Raw genomic sequence first — 22193 nt, 5'->3', positions numbered from 1 at the left:
ACTTACAATATAAAACTCTTATTTTGCAATCCTAGTTTAGATTATTCATACATATGTATATGTGACCTGCATAAGCCAAATAGAACACCATAATACAGTCTTAACTATGTAACATATATATGTAGAACTTCCTTTCTGCATTGCACCAGAAGAGTATTGTTGCCCGCTGGATGTGATACCAGGTGGACAGGTTCGATGGAGCGAGCCTTGTCCGCCCGGTGCTTCTTAAATGCTGGCCATTATAACTCCTGAAGAAATCATCATCATTACTGTTTGTAAATGCATTGAGTTAAATCCAACACTGCAATTTTTCTACAATGTATTTTTATATTTGTTTTGTTTTACTATTACATTATATGAAACTGTACATGTATGCATGCTTAATACCTGTATTATTGTATTTCATGATTTGTACTGTTGACAGAATTCAAAACGTACTGAATGTTTTACTTGCATCCAATAATGTATTTTTTCTTAGATTTAACTGCACACCTTAGAAGAATGATTAGCTACTAAAGTGTCTTTCTCAGCACTCAGGGACTCTATAAAGATTGTGTTATGTACTTTTCGATCTATAATCAAATGCACTTATACACTTTGGCCCCCATGTACTAAAACTTCCGAAGTTGTCCACTTGCCTCCACTAAATATGGGCAGTGGACGGACAGGATCCACTTGCCATATGTATCATTACACTCTCAAGTGAGCATGTAAAGCCCACACCTTTTCTCGTGCAACAAATCAAGTGATAGAAGGGACTGTCAATCACTGGGAACTATTAAGCTCTCTGTGATTTCTCCAAGCCACCTCAGAGGTGGCATATAGAGTAAGAAGCAACGGTCTAATGACCATTGTTTCTTACATTGCGGGAAGCAGGCTCACATATGCAGACCTACCATGAAAGGGCTCCGGAGCAGCTTTTGCTGCATAATATATGGAGCATTTTGCAGTTGTAATCCAAAAATCGTAAACTGCTCAGTAGACGACACTATATAAATTAAGATACATACATACTAACATACATGCAAATTATGGTTTGGTTCTCATCAACAAAATGTTTAATTAGACACAGTAAAATAACTTTGTATACTTTCATTTTTTATTTTACCCCTTTTTGTGTAATTTAGGTCTGAATTAGGTGGATCTCAGAGCAGTAAATGCACATTGCAGACTTCTAACAAGTACAAAATAATATTTTAATATTAACATTGACCATCGCTAGCCTTGTTTGAAGACTCAAGTGTGGATTTGATCCTCCAAATTAGGCAAGTGATGATTGGAGTTTGACTATAGAAATACAAATGCAGCAAAAAAATATGTTAATTTGCCTTAAAAATGTTTAGATTTGACTGATATATAATTCTATAGCAAGACAACATAAATTCTTGTCTTGTAATTACAAGATGTTTACTGACCCTTTAAAATATGAGTTTCTGAAGACATAGTTTAAAAAGAATCCACTTGTTTTACAAGGTTTGGAGTACTAAAAATTAATAACTTTTTGTATTGTGACATTTAATAAATGATGAATTTAGTATTATGATCAAAAAATATTTAAAAAAAGAAAAAAGTAAAATTTAAAATTACATAGCACACCTAAACACAAACAAAGCTATGACTCATTTTAAGCTTTGCCCCACAGACCTGCTGTCTTACATTTGGTGTGTGGAATCAATTTAAACCTATATTATAGAATTTACAGAGGGTACAGCTGTTGGGTGTCTGCAGTAAAAATAAGTTTGCTCTACATAAAAGTACATTACTTTTTAATGTAAAACAAATTTAACCAAAAAAATTTTTTGTTATATTTCCCTTTTACTCATAATGCCATTTTAAAGGTAATAATGCAATACAGCTCTTGCCTCATTCAATTATGATATCCTGGCTTGTAACAAAACTTTATGTCTAATTTAATAAAATATTTAGATTTTAAGTGTCCTACAAATAATAATACAAAGGGAAGAATGTTTCTGTTGTGGCGCATGAGACAGTTGAATACTTATGTATTTACATAGAATGGTATTACATACATTACATATATTACTGTATTTGCATAGATATGCTGCAATCTGACATACAAATGCTAAATATATTTAATTGTAATATTCTTATACATTGCTGGTGCCTATATATATATATTTATATACACACACACTTTATATATATTTATATAAAGATGTTATATACAAGTCCCATAAAGCACACTTTCAATTTAATTTCCAACTGCCAGGGTGCCAAATGGTTAAATATAACAATATAGGGAAGGCACTCACTAGTCCTTTACAACGTGAAGTTTATTAGAAGTGACGTTTCGGGGACACACTACCCTTCCTGTATGTTTATACAGTGCTAGCATACGCTGGTTCTCTTTGCTTTCACCTACTGAAGAATATTTAATTAAAGTTGTGTATTCTCAGAAAACAAAATCATAAACAAATGTACTTTTTTTCTATGCCATTCTATTCAGCCTTTATTTAAAGGTACACACGGGCAGATAAGGTCCTAAATGAATCCAACCACTTGAGTTAGTTAATGTGCTAAATTACCTGCTTTGTTTTATAAAACCTGTACAAAATTACAATATTAAAATTATGAATAGATAATTAAAATGATAAAACACACTATTGCCATCTCACCTGGTTTGGTTCAGATGAATCGTTTGTTTTAGAGGATCCATCTTTCTCATTTGTCAGATCATTCAGATTAAATGGCTTCATGAAGTTGAAGTCATTTCTTTCAACTGCTGAGTTAAAACACGCCTGATAGCATTGTCCTTGAGGTTCTGCAGGTGCCATCCTCACTTCCATAAATTTTAGCGTCCCATCTGTGTTTAAGAAAAGCTTTGGCTGATACTCTCCTGCATACTGCTTGGAATGGGAATTGCTCAGAAAACAAACACCACAATTGTCCTCATAATTTCCACTTCTTAGGCATTTCACAAGTAATATGATGAAAGTCACAATTGAAACTAAACTGATTGCCACTAATGAAATTATTAAGTATAATGTCAAGTCTGGTGTGGGTTTAGAATTTGTTAGAAAATCTTGTGATTTTGTAATTTCTTGTACTATGTTGTCTACTATATATACAGATATGCTGACTGTAGTTGACAAGGATGGCTCTCCATGGTCACTAACTAAAACAATAAGCTGCTGCTCATTATTATCTGCCTCATGGATATCGCGTACAGTTCTGATTTCTCCTGTGTATGCTGAGATGTGAAATAAACTGTTACTGGCTAATTCAAGGAGACTATATACAAGCCATGCATTGTGACCCGAGTCCTGATCCACTGCAGATACTTTTGTGACCAAATAACCAGCAGATACTGATCTTGCAATTTTTTCTTGCACAATAAGTTCCTTTGAATATTCTGGATGTAATATAGTTGGGGTGTTATCATTTGTATCCAAAATGAATATATACATTGAAACATTAGAGAATAATTTTGGAATTCCAGAATCTTCCACTTTTACAGTAATTTGTAAAACCTGAATCTGCTCATAGTCAAAAGAACGTTGAGCATAAATATTACCATTGTGAGAGTTAATGTATACAAAAGAAGAGACAGCAGAACCATCTATTTGACTGTCAGCTATAGAGTAAATAAGGTTTGAATTAACTCCTTCATCTGGATCAAAAGCAGCTACAGTACACAAAAATCTACCAGGCTCATTGTTCTCACCAACAAAAGCATTGTAAACAGATTGTAGAAATGCTGGAGGATTATCATTAACATCTGAAATATTAAGGATGACTGTAGTCTGATTGTGTAAAGAAGGAGAACCTAAATCAGAGGCAGTCAGTAGAATAGTATATTGTGAGACCTTCTCTCTGTCTAGATATCCACTGGTAACCAAAGAATATCGATTTTTAAAGGACTGGCATTTAAAAGGTAAATTTGGTGATACATCCAATTTAATTTCTCCATTTCTCCCTGAATCTTTATCTTTTACAGTTATAAACCCAACTACAGTTCCAAGTGGTGCATTTTCTGGCACATTGTTTGTCTTTGATGTAAATATAATTTCTGGAGTATTATCATTTGTATCTTGTACTTCAATATGAATAAGACAATGCCCTTCCAGTTCAGGTATTCCCTTGTCGGTTGCTCTCACAGTAAATTCATAAAAATGTGACTCTTCAAAGTCCAAATTCCATTTAATATATATTTCTCCTGTTTCTGGATTTAAATTAAATATCTTTTTTGTTGTATCTGCTGTATGGTGATCAAAAGAATACTGGATTTCACTATTTAAGCCTTCATCCAGATCTGTAGCATTCAATTTTATAATAACTGTTTTTAAAGGGAGATTTTCCAATACATTAATCTTGTATGTTGATTGATCAAATACTGGTGCATTATCATTAATATCATAAACAGTAATTATTACCTCAGTAGATCCTGTCCTTGGAAATTCTCCTCCATCTACAGCAGTAAGAATTAATGTATGTTCTTTTTTTTCTTCCCTATCTAACATTTTTTCTAGCACCAATTCAGGAACAAGTACGCCATCTTTGCGATTTTTTACAGACAAAGAAAAATATGGATTTGGATTCAACCTGTACTGTGTTATACTGTTGACACCTATATCCGGATCATTTGCAAATTTTAATGGGAATCGCATTCCAGGATTAGCCCCTTGCTCTATAAATTTTAAAGTTTGGTTATTGGCTGAAAATGTGGGGGAATTATCATTTACATCTAAAATTTCAACTTCAATACTGAATAGTTCTAATGGATTTTCTGCAATTAATTCTAAATGTAATATGCAAGTTGAGCTGGATCCACACAGACTTTCTCTGTCAATCTTTTCTTTTACAGTCAAAGCTCCAATTCTCTGGTTTACATAAAAAAATCTGGTGCTCCCTTCAGAACCCAAATTCAAATTTCTTTTACTAATATCTGCAAGACTTAACCCCAGATCGTGAGCAAAATTTCCCACCAATGTCCCTGGTCCTAATTCTTCTACAACAGAATAATGAAGCTGCCCAGAGACCCAACCCCAGTTATAAAGGAAGAAGAAAATTACTTGCCATTTATGAGCCTTTAAATAGCTTCTGACGTCCATATCTTATAAAAATGCTTAAACAGAAATAGATATCATTCCTTTTATAATGCCATGAATCTTCAGTTTACAGGTATATTCCTTTTATAAAAAAAATATTATTTTCTTGTTCTATATATATCCGGAAGAATTTCAGTGAAAGAGAAGCTATTCTTTTTGTTCCAGAGAACAGATGGGAGTGTTATTCTATGAGCCAATGGGAGGAGAATAGAAAGATGACGACATGAACAGATCTGTTAATATAGCTTAAGAATTGATTGGATGACAGGTTTGCCCTCTCCTGGCCAATAATATGAACTTCATTTTTTTCTTTAATAACTAGGAAAATAAAACATACCCTACTGAATAGCAAGAAATATTTTAAGAAGTGAATATACATTTTGCTAATGTAATTCACATTGTCAATTTTTTTTGTTTTTTGTTTAGCATTCATATATTTTATGTCATTTTATGGATTTTGTTACCTAGTTATTCTTAGCAAGTTTATATCCTGTTATTATTACTTAGATTTTAATACTTTTGCACAAACATATAGAAATGCTGCAATTTCTGTATTATGTAAAACTATTACTTGTATGATGACTATAATCATAAAAGGTGTCACCCCACTGTCAATTAACCCCTTAACAACCATGACGTACTATGTACGTTGCGGCTCATTAAGTGAAAAAATGTATGCACTGACCTAACATTCGTCAGCAAAGCAAGAAGAGTCGACCAAGGTAGGGGCAGCATTTTAGTTTAGTTTACTTTACAGTAATTTATTACTACAAAGCTGTCTGCCAGGAAAATGTACACATGCTGTCTGAATAAGACCACACCCCAGTGAAAGCTGACTCTTTAACATACTTGTGTCTCCTCTCAGTGAGAGGGGCACAGATCTGACCCATCAACTCTGCTCTTGTCTGCATTATATTGACATGTTGACCCTTCCACTGCCAATAAGGCGAATACAAAGCTTCAGGAACGACTTCAAACAACATAGCACAATAGCAGTATCATATGTAGTGTGTCTCAGTGATGGTACACCTGTATAACTTTTTGTTTTCAAAAAGACTAAACCCTGTCATTCTCTAATTTTACCTCATATTAATCATATAGTCATTCAATATATTTACTATTAATGGAAGTAATAATTTGTGCTCAATAGCAAAGTACACTGAACAATGAGACAATAGAATATGCTTTATATATATATATATATATATATATATATATATATATATATATATATATATGTGAGTTTATATGTATGAATACATGTGTGTGTATATGTGTTTGTGTCTATCAGTATTTTCTATATGTGTGTATGTATGTGAGTGTATATGTATGAATACATGTGTGTGTATATGTGTATGTATGTATATGTGTTTGTGTTTATCAGTATTTTTTATATGTATGTGTGTATTTATGTCTGTCTCTATACCTATGTATGTGTATGTGTCTGTTTGTGTGTCTGTATGTGTGTATATCTGTGTGTGTAAGTAATAAGTTATTACTGTTAAAGCATATTTATTTATCAAACCTGTAGACAGAGTACCTCCAGAATGGCAGCAGGTTAAAGGGACACTGAACCCAAAATTTTTCTTTCATGATTCAGAGCATGCAATTTTAAGCAACTTTCTAATTTACTCCTATTATCAATGTTTCTTTATTCTCTTGCTATCTTTATATAAAAAAGAAGGCATCTAAGCTTTTTTTCTTGGTTCAGAACTCTGGACAGCAGTTTTTGATTGGTGGATGAATTTATCCACCAATCAGCAAGAACAACCTAGGTTGTTCACCAAAAATGGGCCGGCATCTAAACTTACATTCTTGCATTTCAAATAAAGATACCAAGAAAATGAAGAAAATTTGATAATAGGAGTAAATTAGAAAGTTGCTTAAAATGTCATGCTCTATCTGAATCACAAAAGAAAAAAATTGGGTTCAGTGTCCCTTTAAGTGCACCATTAAAAAAAATAAAAACACAAAAATATGCAAACATCAGATATGTGCTGCAGTCCATTTAGATCTGAGTTATTTGCCTTTAATATTAATAGAAGCAATAACTTGTGCACTACAGCAAAACACACTGAAAGGAACAGTGAGACGCTTCTATATGTGTGAAGGCGTATGTATGAATGCATATGTGTGTGCGCGCATGTGTGTATATGTATATATGATAATTTGTGTTTGTCAGTATTTTATATATGTATATTTATGCGTATGTATATATCCATGTGTTTATGTGTGTGTAAATTTATGTGTATATCTGTGTGTGTGTGTGTATATATATATATATATTTATATATATATCCATGTATGTATGTGTATATCTGTGTGTATATATATATATATATATATATATATATATATATATATCCATGTATGTATGTGTATATCTGTGTGTGTATATGTATATATATATATATATATATATATATATATATATGTATGTGTATATCTGTGTGTGTGTAATTAATGTTATAATGCTTAACCCCTTATGTGCATGCATATTTTCCAAACCTGTGCACATTATACCTCCAGAACAACAGCAGGTTAAGTGCACCATTAAAAAAATGTTTTAAAAAATGCAGCCCATTTAAATTTGAATTCTAAGAGTCAGTTGTACTTGGCAGTAATCCACTGTGTTAATGTGATCTATTGTAGGGCTTGATAACAGAAGTAAATTGTAATGAATGTTGTTTAGTATGCTATGTTCTATCTGAATAATAAAGTTTCATTTTAACTTTACTCTGCCTTTCAAATGGATTTCGCTAAACCTGCCCTGTTGTCAGTTAACATGGGGACAGTTTTATCTGCTAGACTTATAGGATCATCTCTTATTTAAAACAAAGGAATCATCTTCAAAATTGGATAAAGTTCCCAGATAGATAAGAAATTGTCAAATTTATATCAGTCAAGTGATACATAAGACCATAAAATCAAAATTAAACTGTTCATAATTCAGACAGCACGCAATGTTATACAAATTCCCAATTTACTTCTAATATTAAAATTTGACTTTCCCCATTGATATTTTTAAAATCATTCCTAGGTAGGCTCAGGAGCATCAACACTACTGTGAGCTACCAGGTGCTTGGTGGTTACATACATACAGGGAGTGCAGAATTATTAGGCAAATGAGTATTTTGACCACATCATCCTCTTTATGCATGTTGTCTTACTCCAAGCTGTATAGGCTTGAAAGCCTACTACCAATTAAGCATATTAGGTGATGTGCATCTCTGTAATGAGAAGGGGTGTGGTCTAATGACATCAACACCCTATATCAGGTGTGCATAATTATTAGGCAACTTCCTTTCCTTTGGCAAAATGGGTCAAAAGAAGGACTTGACAGGCTCAGAAAAGTCAAAAATAGTGAGATATCTTGCAGAGGGATGCAGCACTCTTAAAATTGCAAAGCTTCTGAAGCGTGATCATCGAACAATCAAGCGTTTCATTCAAAATAGTCAACAGGGTCGCAAGAAGCGTGTGGAAAAACCAAGGCGCAAAATAACTGCCCATGAACTGAGAAAAGTCAAGCGTGCAGCTGCCAAGATGCCACTTGCCACCAGTTTGGCCATATTTCAGAGCTGCAACATCACTGGAGTGCCCAAAAGCACAAGGTGTGCAATACTCAGAGACATGGCCAAGGTAAGAAAGGCTGAAAGACGACCACCACTGAACAAGACACACAAGCTGAAACGTCAAGACTGGGCCAAGAAATATCTCAAGACTGATTTTTCTAAGGTTTTATGGACTGATGAAATGAGAGTGAGTCTTGATGGGCCAGATGGATGGGCCCGTGGCTGGATTGGTAAAGGGCAGAGAGCTCCAGTCCGACTCAGACGCCAGCAAGGTGGAGGTGGAGTACTGGTTTGGGCTGGTATCATCAAAGATGAGCTTGTGGTGCCTTTTCGGGTTGAGGATGGAGTCAAGCTCAACTCCCAGTCCTACTGCCAGTTTCTGGAAGACACCTTCTTCAAGCAGTGGTACAGGAAGAAGTCTGCATCCTTCAAGAAAAACATGATTTTCATGCAGGACAATGCTCCATCACACGCGTCCAAGTACTGCACAGCGTGGCTGGCAAGAAAGGGTATAAAAGAAGAAAATCTAATGACATGGCCTCCTTGTTCACCTGATCTGAACCCCATTGAGAACCTGTGGTCCATCATCAAATGTGAGATTTACAAGGAGGGAAAACAGTACACCTCTCTGAACAGTGTCTGGGAGGCTGTGGTTGCTGCTGCACGCAATGTTGATGGTGAACAGATCAAAACACTGACAGAATCCATGGATGGCAGGCTTTTGAGTGTCCTTGCAAAGAAAGGTGGCTATATTGGTCACTGATTTGTTTTTGTTTGTTTTTGAATGTCAGAAATGTATATTTGTGAATGTTGAGATGTTATATTGGTTTCACTGGTAAAAATAAATAATTGAAATGGGTATATATTTGTTTTTTGTTAAGTTGCCTAATAATTATGCACAGTAATAGTCACCTGCACACACAAATATCCCCCTAAAATAGCTATAACTAAAAACAAACTAAAAACTACTTCCAAAACTATTCAGCTTTGATATTAATGAGTGTTTTGGGTTCATTGAGAACATGGTTGTTGTTCAATAATAAAATTAATCCTCAAAAATACAACTTGCCTAATAATTCTGCACTCCCTGTATGCTTCTTCTCATTGGCTCACCCAATATGTTCAGCTAGCTCACAGTAGTGCACTGCTACCCCTGAGCCTACCAAGGGTTACTATTCAACAAAAGAATACCAATAAAATTAAGCAAATGTAATAACTGAAGTAAATTGGCAAATTGTATAAAATTACATGCACAATCTGTAATATGATCTTTCTGTCCATTTAAAAGATCATATAACTCCCTTATTTAAGACTTTCTTTTTAACCAAGCATCACATGCCCATGGCTAAGTTAAAGGGACATTGTACATTAGATTTTTCTTTGCATAAATGTTTTGTAGATGAATAATTTATAAAGCCCATCTAGGAGTGTTTTTATAAAAATGTTTAGTTTTTTTAAGAACATTGTGCTGATTTTCAGACCCCTAACCAAGCCCCAAAGTGACAGACGTATACACGCTTTTCCAGACTCCTGCAGGCTCCTGTTTATGTTATTTGTCTTTTCATATGCAGGGATGGGGGGGAGTGACTACTCTTCTTGTTTACCCAGACCCTTTCAGTGGGTGTCCCAGACTACCTAATCAACAGTGCTAAACTAGGAGCTTATAAGTAAGTTTTTAAAGATTTTATACTGGATTTTTAGATCAGTATCTGTGCATATTCTTCTTTATAGTAGTGTCTCTTACATGCAGTTATATGAAAATGGGTGTATACTGTCCCTTTAAAGGCTCTTTTTATTTTTATCCTCAAAACCAGACTACAGCTTTCCTCCACAATATACTGGACAATCTGTGATGACTGGACACAATGATAGGGGTCACACAATGTCCCACCTAACAGCATTACCTTAGCCCCAATGTTGATCCCATGATGTATATTTTTCACAACTAAGCAATTAATTAGCAATTAAGTCATTTTACCCCTTTGCTGCCAGTGACATACAAATGAATGATTTTACCTCTTTAGCTGCCAGTAACAAGTAAACAGAAGTGATTTTACCCCCTTGTCTGATCCTCACTACTTTCTGCTCCATATTTTAGTGCAAATGGGCACGGGAGACCGATTTATATTTATTTAACACACAGGGACTTTAAAAAAACTTGACATTTATGTGTCAATATATTTGTTAAGATTTTAGAGCCAATCACAGTTTGCTTAAATACTGTACTGTCCAGTTGAATACTGGACACATTCAAACCCTGTACATGTAAATAAGCTGTGAAGAAAGAGAATTACCTGTTCCACATTGACTACCTATTGCCTTTTACCCAGCTCAAGTGGAGATCTAGTACTGAATGTATTATGTTATATTTTAATGCCATGCATACCATATTGTCATGTTTGGTTTACAAGTTTTGAAAAACTCTATGTCTAGCAGTTGTTTGTTGTATGTTAAAGTAATCACAGCCTCTCAATGCATGCCATATTTCCATGCCATCAATGTTAACATCTCGAATAACTGTGTAAAAAAATTGTCTCTCTTTATATGGCAATTAAAAGCAAGGTGGGGGAGGGGCATAAGAGGTGGGGGGGCAGTGGGGGGTGGGAGGGGCAGGTGATGTATGTAGGTGGAGCAAAAAGGGGGTGGGGGGCCCTGCCACACTTTTGCCCGGGGGCCCTGATTGGTCTCAGTCCACCCCTGTATATTGCTTAGAATACCTGATAATTTAATTAGTTGTAATGTTAGTATACAGTTATTTCTACTGTGGTTTTTAACAAAAACAAAAATCAACAGGATTTAAAATGTGCCAAGATTCATATTTTATTTGCATCACAACTAACTTTATAAACTTGATCATTATTGATACTTATATTAGCTTACATTTTTTATTCAGTGCACAAGGATTAATTACTCAAATTTAATAAAGGTCATACAAAAATAAATTTTTCTTCACTATGGGGCCTATTTATCAAGCACCGTATGGAGCTTGATGACCGTTTTTCTGGTGAGCCTTCAGGCTCGCTAGAAACACAAGTTATGAAGCAGCGGTCTAAAGGCCGCTGCTCCATAACCTGTCCACCTGCTCTGAGGCGGCAGACAGACATTGCCAAAAATCAACCCGATCCAATACGATTGGGTCGATTGACACCCCCTGCCCGCGAATCTGCAGGGGGCGGCATTGCACCAACAGTTCACAATAACTGCTGGTGCAATGATAAATATCGATGTGCAGCGGACATGATCCGCAATATCAGATAATGTCCGCTCGCATTATGATAAATAGGCCCCTATGGCTTCATACCGATGCTCAATTATTTTTTTTTACCAGATACTAAACTAGTCAGAAAATTAAGCACTTTAAGTTTTTCTCATAACTATCCATTGCTTGATTGGAGATATAATTTTTTTTTCTTGTATTTTTAATGGTATTTCTATTATACTTAAAACATAAGTATCATACATAATAGTTCAACTTTCTAATGGGCTAGACAATTTTACCAAACTATGGGTCAGATTATGAGTGGTGCACTAGCAGTTGCAAAATCAGGTTTAACCCACCCGTTTGCACGTGTTGGAAGTAGTGTGTGTATTACAAGTTGAAAGTAAATGCGTTCCCTCAAGCACAATTGAATTTAAAGTGTGTCAGGTTAGCGTGACTTCAAAACTCTGGTTAAATTGTATGCTCAAATAATAAGTTGCACAAAAAAACCTCAAAAATATATTTAAAAGTAAAGTAACATTCATAATAACACTAGCTAATAAAAACTATTTTTAAAAAATTGCAATCAAAAGTTTTAAGGGCTCACAGATATGAGGTCACAGGTGTTAGAAAAAAAAGGCATACAAAGGGGTTTAACATAGAGATACATACATATACAGTACATGTCTAAATATGTATATGTATGTTTATATATATATATAAATATATATATATATATATATATTTATTTATATATGTGTGTGTGTTTAAATGTGTGTACATATGTATTTATGTGTTTTACTGTATATTTACTGCACATATTTCCCATTGGGATGTTCTTCATTTACAGGATAATGTTAATTTTATTTTTGAATACAAAACTCTCTATATATACTGTATGTGTTTATACCTATATCTGCATATCTATTCCTATAGATGTATAGGTATATATATATATATATATATATTTTACATGATCAGTATCATATATATATATATATATATATATATATATATATATATATATATATATATATATATATATATATATATATGTTTCAAAATTTAAAAGTACATTATTTTCAATTTGAAGAACATAGGAATGTAAAATATGCATTTTGCACATTGTGTTTCTTGATTTAGATTTCAACGTGGTCTGGTTAGTGCACATAAAAACGTAGTATTCCTAAGGAGCATTATTGAAATATATATAACATATTTTAAAAAATTATTAAAAAATATTAAACATACTGTAAAATATATTTAGAAAATTCTACAGTATGTTTAATATTTTTTACTATTACTAAATGTAATATTTCAATAATGCGCCTTAAGAATACTACGTTTTCATATGCGCTTACCCAAACACATTAAGATATAAATCAAGAAACACTGTGCAAAACGCATCTTTTACATTCCTATGTCCTTCACACAGAAAAAAATACTTTTTATTATTAAATATATATTATATATATATATATATATATATATATATATATATATATATATATATATATATATATATATATGATACTGATCATGTAAAATACATATCTATACCTATTTATAGGGATACCAATACATGTATATACAGATACATATAGAAATATGTATTTAAGTATAAAAATAAAATTATCTTGTAAGTGAAGAACATTAGAATGTGAACTATGTACAGTAAAACACATATAAACACATAGATACACATTATATTTATAGACATATATATAGCTGCATTGGAGCCCTTTGCAGTCAAAAAGCTGAAAACATGTAAAATTATATGTATGCAATATTCATATTTAATAAGGTGCTTAACTGTGTATTTACTGATTTACTGTAAATATTTCACATTCCAATGTTCTTCACATTGGGGAATATATATATATATATATATATATATATATATATATATATATATATATATACAGTATATATACAGTATCTCACAAAAGTGAGTACACCCCTCACATTTTTGTAAATATTGTATTATATCTTTTCATGTGACAACACTGAAGAAATGACACTTTGCTACAATGTAAAGAAGTGAGTGTATAGCCTGTATAACAGTGTAAATTTGCTGCCCCCTCAAAATAACTCAACACACAGCCATTAAAGTCTAAACCATTGGCAATAAAAGTGAATACATCCCTAAGTGGAAATCTCAAAATTGGGCCCAATTAGCCATTTTCCCTCCCCGGTTTCATGTGGCTCGTTATTGTTACAAGGTCTCCGGTGTGAATGGGGACCAGGTGTGCTTAATTTGGTGTTATCGCTCTCACACTCTCTCATACTGGTCACTAGAAGTTCAATATGGCACCTCATGACAAATAACTCTCTGAGGATCTGAAAAAAATTCTTTCTCTACATAAAGATAGCCTAGGCTATAAGAAGATTGCCAAGACCCTGAAACTAAGCTACAGCATGGTGGGCAAGACCATACAGTGGTTTCACAGGACAGGTTCCACTCGGAACAGGCTGCACCATGTTCGACCAAAGAAGTTGACTGCATGTGCTCAGCGTCATATTCAGAGGTTGTCTTTGGGAAATAGATGTATGAGTGCTGCCAGCATTGCTGCAGAGGTTGAAGGGGTGGGGGGGTCAGCCTGTCAGTGCTCAGACCATATGCTGCACACTGCATCAAAGATCCTATAATTATTATAACAATCTGAAAATGCAATTTGTTTTAGATTTGTATTTATTACACCCTGTCAGTTGTGAAATTCATGTATAATAATACATAGAGAAGAATAAAAATATTGTAGGGGCACATAAGAGAGTTGACTCTAGTTCCTCATGAAATAATTGAATTTGCTTAACATTTTGTTTTTTTATTTAGCAGCACAGTTGTATTAAAGTAAGATTTGATTTTTTAAAGACTATTTATGATTTTTATAAGATTATGATTTGTGCCTTTACAAATAATATAATTTACTTCAATACCATATTTTGTAATAATCTTGCATTTACATGCGTATGCAATCTTAACAAAGACAGTACTACATATGTCTGCCAAAATCCATACTCAATTTACTGTAAAAATATATACATGTCATTTTATTCCTCTTAATGTTTTTATTTGTAAAAAACTGCTGTTTTGCTTTTCTGTATCATAAAACATGTGCACATTTTACTTTTCTTTAAGCCAGAGCATTGATACTCTTTCAACATTGGATACAATGAGAATTAAGCACATTTTGATGGTAGAAGAAAATCAGATGTTTGGAATCATATTCTCTGGGAATGATTTTTTATGATGCAAATGCCCTGATTGGTTGCAGGCTTGCTCATTTGAGCTTTCAACTGATATTTAATAAGCAGCGTTTTAAACTGCTGCTTCATAAACCCTCTCCACCAAACTGGAGTTGGTGGATGAAAATCACCCCGGATTCATTAGACCGGGGTGACTGACAAGCCCTACTCTCCGCAAATGATTGCGTTAGCATAGGGGGGCCGTTATGCACGAGTGTTCCCTTGTGCAATGATAAATATGGGGAACACATTTGCTCCACAATTTGCGATGTTACGGACAAGTTCCCAACATTTGAATTCTGTCAACTCGCAAATTGATAAAACTTACCCTTTCTATGATTCAAGAAAGAGAAATTATAGGTTTCATGTCCCCTAATGTACAAAATTAATACATTACTTTTATAATTGTCGTAGAGAAAAAAAAGTAGCAAATAATATATGTCATAATACAGGAAATATATTTTCTCTCATTCTATTTTGCCTGTTAACCTATTGATCTGTATCTACATTATTCTATAAATTAGGTTGTATGAAACATGAACACATAGTCATTTATGACCAAGCTGAAAATGTTAAAAACAAACCAATCCATAACTAATGATCTGCAGGATGAAAGTAATCTTTCTAATAAAATAATAAACATAAAAAGTGTAACTGATACAATTTAGTACATTGTAATAATCAACTCTGTAATATAAACATGCATTACTATTATCTCACCTGGTTTGGTTCAAATGAGTACTTTGCATCAGAGGCACCCTCTGTCTCATTTGACAGATCTTTCAGATTAGGAAAGTAAAGTGGCTTCATGAAGTTGAAGTCATTTTTTTCAACTGCTGAATTAAAACAAGCCTGATAGCATTGTCCTTGAGGTTCTGTAGGTGCCATCCTCACTTCCATAAATTTAAGTGTTCCATCTGAGTTTAAAAAAAGCTTTGGCTGACACTCTCCTGCATACTGCTTGGAATGGGAATTGCTCAGAAAACAAACACCACAACTGTTATCATAATTTCCACTTCTTAGGCATTTCACAAATAATATGATGAAAGTAATAATTGAAACCAAGCTGATTGCCACCAGTGAAACAATTAAGTATAAAGTCAAGTCTGGTGCTGATCTAGAATGTGTGACCAAATCCTGTGATTCTGTACTTTCTAGTGCTATATTTTCTACTATATTTATATGCATAGTGATTGTAGATGACAAAGATGGCATCCCATGGTCACTGACTAAAATGACAAGTCTCTGTTCATTATTATCTGCTTCTTGGATATCACGAATAGTTCTGATTTCTCCTGTGCTTGCTGAGATCTGAAATAAACTGTTACTAGTAGATTCAAGAAGACTATAGATAAGCCAAGCATTATGACCTGAATCTTGATCCACAGCAGACACTTTTGTGACCAAATAACCAACAGATGCTGATTTTGGAATTTTTTCCTGTGCATTGAGCTCCCTTGAAAATTCAGGATATAATATAGCTGGGACATTATCATTTGTATCCAAAATGAATATGGAGATTGAAGCATTAGAAAATAATTTTGGTGTCCCAGAATCTTCAACTCTTGCAATTACTTGTAGTACTTGAAATTGTTCATAGTCAAAAGAACGTTGTGCATAAATATTACCATTATGAGAGTTGATGTACACAAAAGAGGAGATGGCAGAACCATCTATCTGACTGTTAGCTATAGAGTAAATCAAGTTTGAATTAACTCCCTCATCTGGATCAATAGCAGATACAGCACACAGTAAACTACCAGGCTCATTGTTTTCTTTTATCAAAGCAATGTAATCTGACTGGAGAAATACTGGAGGATTATCATTAACATCAGAAATATTAAGGATAATGGTAGTCTGGTTATGCAAAGAAGGAGAACCTAAATCAGATGCAGTAACCTGAATAATATATTGAGATACCTTCTCTCTATCCAGATATCCATTAGTGACTAATGAATATCTGTGTTTAAATGGCTGACATTTAAAAGGTATATTTGGAGACACCTGTAATTTAATCTCTCCATTCTGACCAGAATCCTTATCCCTTACAGTTATAAAGCCAACTACAGTTCCTAGTGGTGCATTTTCAGGTATGTCATTATTTTTTTGGGTAAATATAATTTCTGGGGTATTATCATTTGCATCTTGCACTTCAATGTGGATAAGACAATGCCCATTCAGTTCAGGTATTCCTTTGTCTATAGCTCTGACAGATAATTCATAAAAATGTAATTCTTCAAAATCCACATTCCCATTAACATAAATTTCTCCTGTTTCTGAGTTTAAAGCAAATATTTCTCTTGCTTTTTGTATGGTATGATGATCAAAACCATACTGAATTGCCCCATTAGAGCCCTCATCCAGATCTGTGGCATTTAGTCTTATAATAATTGTATTTAAAGGGATATTTTCCAGAACACTAACCTTGTAAGTTGATTGCTCAAACACTGGTGCATTGTCATTAATGTCATACACTATTACGGTCACTTCAGTATATCCTGACTGAGGTTTTTCCCCTCCATCAAAAGCAGAAAGGATGAGTCGGTGTTCACCTTTTTCTTCTCTATCTAAATTTTTTTCTAATATCAGTTCTGGAACAATTATCCCATCTTTGCGCTTGTTTATAAACAAAGAAAAGAATGGATTTGGATTAAGTCTGTACTGAGTGATACTATTAACACCTACATCTGGGTCTTGTGCAGTTTCCAAAGGAAATCGAGCTGCAGGAGTGGCCACTTGCTCTATAAGTTTTAGGACTTGGCTTTTGCTTGCAAATGTAGGAGAATTATCATTTATATCCAAAATTTCAACTTCCAAACTGAACAGTTCTAAAGGATTTTCAGTTACCACCTCTAAATGCAGCAAACAGCTTAAACTGGATCCACACAGTATTTCTCTATCAATCCTTTCCTTTACTGTTAAAGCTCCATTTTTTTCATTTATTGCAAAAAATCTGCTGTTCTTTTCAGATCCTAAAGCCAAGTGCCGTTTATTTAAATCTAAAACACTTAATCCTAGATCTTTAGCTAAATTCTCTACCAATGTCCCTGGCTCTGACTCTTCGACAACAGAATAACGAAGCTGTCCATAGACCCAACCCCAGCTACAAAGGAATAAGAATACTACCTGCCATTTAAAAGCCTTTAGAGAGCTTGTGATGTCCATATCTTAAAAGATTTCCTGAAAATTAAATAAAATGTTATTCCATGAGTCTTCAGTTGAAAAGTAATCCTTTTGCATGGAAAAAAAACCTTTTCTTGTGTTTGATATATCCAAAGGATTTTTAGAGGAACGGCAGCTATTCTTTGTTTGCCAGAAAAAAGATGGGAGTGTTATTTTCTGAGCCAGGGGGAGGAGAATAGAGAGAATATGACACAAAGAGATCTACTGGTGTAGCTAAGGGGCCTATTGGATGACAGGTTCGCCATCTTCTGGACAATAATATGAACTTGATTTTTTTCATTAACTAGCTAGAAAAGCAAAATATTTTACCCAGGGATAGCTAATTGCTATACAAAGTTCCTGATAATATTAAAATTTTTATAATCTATATCCTCAAATAAGAATATATATATATATATATATATATATATATATATATATATATATATATATATATGTACTTCACAGAATGCAGGCACTCATTGCTCTTGTTAAAATATACAAAAATTAATTAATTCATAGTTAAAAAAGAGACATAACGTTTCGGCACCAAATTGTGCCTTTGTCAAATGTCAGCATCTGATCAAAAAATATAGAGCACACTTAAAACCATATATAGTTTTAAAATAAGAGCTGCAGCACTCCAATTCTCTTTTATGTATGTATATATATATATATATATATATATATATATATATATATATATATATATATATATATATATATATATATATATATATTATATATATATATATATATTATATATATATATATATATATATATATAGTATATATAGATATATATATATTATTGTGTAAAGTACAAATAATACATGCTTATCCATTTAAAATAGCAATAACAGTCAGTTCAGTGAAAAAAATGATATATTATACTAAAGTAAAGTTGTTAAATGGAAAAGATAGAGACTACATCTGTTAACAACATTAACTGTGCTTTTAACATTTGGGATCAAACTGTGAAACGTGTTCTTGTTTAATGCAGTGTTTATTTATAATTTAATTTTTTTAATTTCTGGTTATATATTGTGTCAGTTATTTTTAGGCTTTTCTTATTGTTTGGTATCTTTACATGTTTTTTTGAATTGAGTTTATTATTTTCCATTTAGCTACTATAAGTACCTATAGATATTGTGTATCCTTACATTTTATACTATTTTCATTTTAATTTGCAATGTTGCAGTTAAGCTTTATAAAGATAGACAATTTTAATAAACAAGAATCCCTAAAAATCCAAGAATTTTTATTTTTCTGGCACAGCTAGCGACCAATAGAATCTAAAATGAATTATTATAGTCTGCAAAATGTGCCATAATAAGCATATAGTAGTCCAATAGGACAATATGAAAACATATAAATCTAGCAAAAATATAGGGCAATACAGTGACTGTGCTAACTTGCATATTACAAGTTGAAAGCAAACTGGAGACCTAGCATAAAGTGTAAGGGTTAAAAAATGAATTCACCAATACATAAACACATTGAAATAAACTATTACGCTCATATATACACTTACTGATCAAAAATATTTCATATATACTTTAATACATTTTTTATAAGGGTTTAAAGGGATATTACAAGGTGTTTGACTAGATAGCAACTAGTCGATACAGGCAATCTGATCAACATAAATTGCTGGCAGCATTGATATTTTCTCTATAATTATATAAAACACGATTAAGTAAACATTGAGTTGCCTCAAAAAGCAAAAATTGTTCTAGAATCACGGTAAAATTCTGATTCAGGGAAGGAGAATATAACTAAATTACAGTTTTGAAAAACTTTCCATAAATTTACATAAACAAAAATAAGTATTCTAATACAGTCTACTGTTTTTGAAAGTGAAATATAATTGTATAGACAATATTCTTTGTAATAACTTATAAGAAAATTAAAGCTGAATTTTGGGCTAGATTACGAGTGGAGCCGTAAAGCAAAAGTCTGAATACACTGTGTGCAGAATTATTAGGCAAATGAGTATTTTGACCACATCATCCTCTTTATGCATGTTATCTTACTCCAAGCTGTATAGGCTCGAAAGCCTACTACCAATTAAGCATATTAGGTGATGTGCATCTCTGTAATGAGAAGGGGTGTGGTCTAATGACATCAACACCCTATATCAGGTGTGCATAATTATTAGGCAACTTCCTTTCCTTTGGCAAAATGGGTCAAAAGAAGGACTTGACAGGCTCAGAAAAGTAAAAAATAGTGAGATATCTTGCAGAGGGATGCAGCACTCTTAAAACTGCAAAGCTTCTGAAGCGTGATCATCGAACAATCAAGCGTTTCATTCAAAATAGTCAACAGGGTCGCAAGAAGCGTGTGGAAAAACCAAGGCGCAAAATAACTGCCCATGAACTGAGAAAAGTCAAGCTTGCAGCTGCCAAGATGCCACTTGCCACCAGTTTGGCCATATTTCAGAGCTGCAACATCACTGGAGTGCCCAAAAGCACAAGGTGTGCAATACTCAGAGACATGGCCAAGGTAAGAAAGGCTGAAAGACGACCACCACTGAACTAGACACACAAGCTGAAACGTCAAGACTGGGCCAAGAAATATCTCAAGACTGATTTTTCTAAGGTTTTATGGACTGATGAAATGAGAGTGAGTCTTGATGGGCCAGATGGATGGGCCCGTGGCTGGATTGGTAAAGGGCAGAGAGCTCCAGTCCGACTCCCGCCAGCAAGGTGGAGGTGGAGTACTGGTTTGGGCTGGTATGATCAAAGATGAGCTTGTGGGGCCTTTTCAGGTTGAGGATGGAGTCAAGCTCAACTCCCAGTCCTACTGCCAGTTTCTGGAAGACACCTTCTTCAAGCAGTGGTACAGGAAGAAGCCTGCATCCTTCAAGAAAAACATGATTTTCATGCAGGACAATGCTCCATCACACGCGTCCAAGTACTCCACAGCGTGGCTGGCAAGAAAGGGTATAAAAGAAGAAAATCTAATGACATGGCCTCCTTGTTCACCTGATCTGAACCCCATTGAGAACCTGTGGTCCATCATCAAATGTGAGATTTACAAGGAGGGAAAACAGTACACCTCTCTGAACAGTGTCTGGGAGGCTGTGGTTGCTGCTGCACGCAATGTTGATGGTGAACAGATCAAAACACTGACAGAATCCATGGATGGCAGGCTTTTGAGTGTCCTTGCAAAGAAAGGTGGCTATATTGGTCACTGATTTGTTTTTGTTTTGTTTTTGAATGTCAGAAATGTATATTTGTGAATGTTGAGATGTTATATTGGTTTCACTAGTAAAAATAAATAATTGAAATGGGTATATATTTGTTTTTTGTTAAGTTGCCTAATAATTATGCACAGTAATAGTCACCTGCACACACAGATATCCCCCTAAAATAGCTATAACTAAAAACAAACTAAAAACTACTTCCAAAACTATTCAGCTTTGATATTAATGAGTTTTTTGGGTTCATTAAGAACATGGTTGTTGTTCAATAATAAAATTAATCCTCAAAAATACAACTTCCCTAATAATTCTGCACTCCCTGTATTGCGACCGCATTAACATATTCTCCCATGGACTTCAATGGAGCACGAAAAGTAAAAAAAATTTACACCTTTACTTTCAAGCAAACCTAATCTCATTTCAGAAAGTGCTATCTACATGAAATATTATTTCACATTCCAATGTTCTTTGCATAGCAGAATATGTTCTATTTATTCATAAATACATTTTATATATATATATATATATATATATATAAAATGATATTTTTGTACAATACATACCTATATATATATATATATATATATATATCATTATTTATAGGTATAGATATATACAGATATGTATATAGGAATATCTATTTATAAACACATAGACCAAATTCCCCTATGTTGTGAACTTTGGAATGTTAAATGTTTACATTAAATTCACAGTTAAACACATTTTTAAATATGAATATT

At 33.5% G+C, this 22193-nt stretch overlaps 2 protein-coding genes across 2 annotated transcripts in view; both read right to left on the bottom strand.

Annotated features, from left to right (window-relative positions):
- Positions 1–2621: 2621 nt before the first annotated feature.
- On the bottom strand, positions 2622–5072 carry LOC128664826 (protocadherin gamma-C5-like). Its single transcript, XM_053719628.1, has one exon. The coding sequence runs from the start codon at positions 5070–5072 to the stop codon at positions 2622–2624; it is 2451 nt and encodes an 816-aa protein (XP_053575603.1).
- A 764-nt stretch (positions 5073–5836) lies between these two features.
- The window catches only part of LOC128664825 (uncharacterized), a 43739-nt gene continuing 27382 nt past the window's right edge, over positions 5837–22193 (bottom strand). The window contains exons 8-9 of the mRNA XM_053719627.1: positions 15807–18253; positions 5837–6004 (exon numbers count right to left, since the gene is read on the bottom strand). Coding sequence (XP_053575602.1) covers positions 5837–6004; positions 15807–18253 — 2615 coding nt within the window. The remainder of the gene's footprint in view (positions 6005–15806; positions 18254–22193) is intronic.

Source organism: Bombina bombina, chromosome 6, assembly GCF_027579735.1.
Source record: "Bombina bombina isolate aBomBom1 chromosome 6, aBomBom1.pri, whole genome shotgun sequence".
Classification (NCBI taxonomy): Eukaryota; Metazoa; Chordata; class Amphibia; order Anura; family Bombinatoridae; genus Bombina; species Bombina bombina.
The sequence above is the reverse complement of the archived record's forward strand: the minus strand, read 5'-3'. Positions and strand labels throughout refer to the sequence as shown.

What these genes read in the sequence shown, in the direction of transcription:
- LOC128664826 (XM_053719628.1), bottom strand. Translation starts at nt 5,072, where the DNA reads ATGGACGTCAGAAGCTATTTAAAGGCTCATAAATGGCAAGTAATTTTC.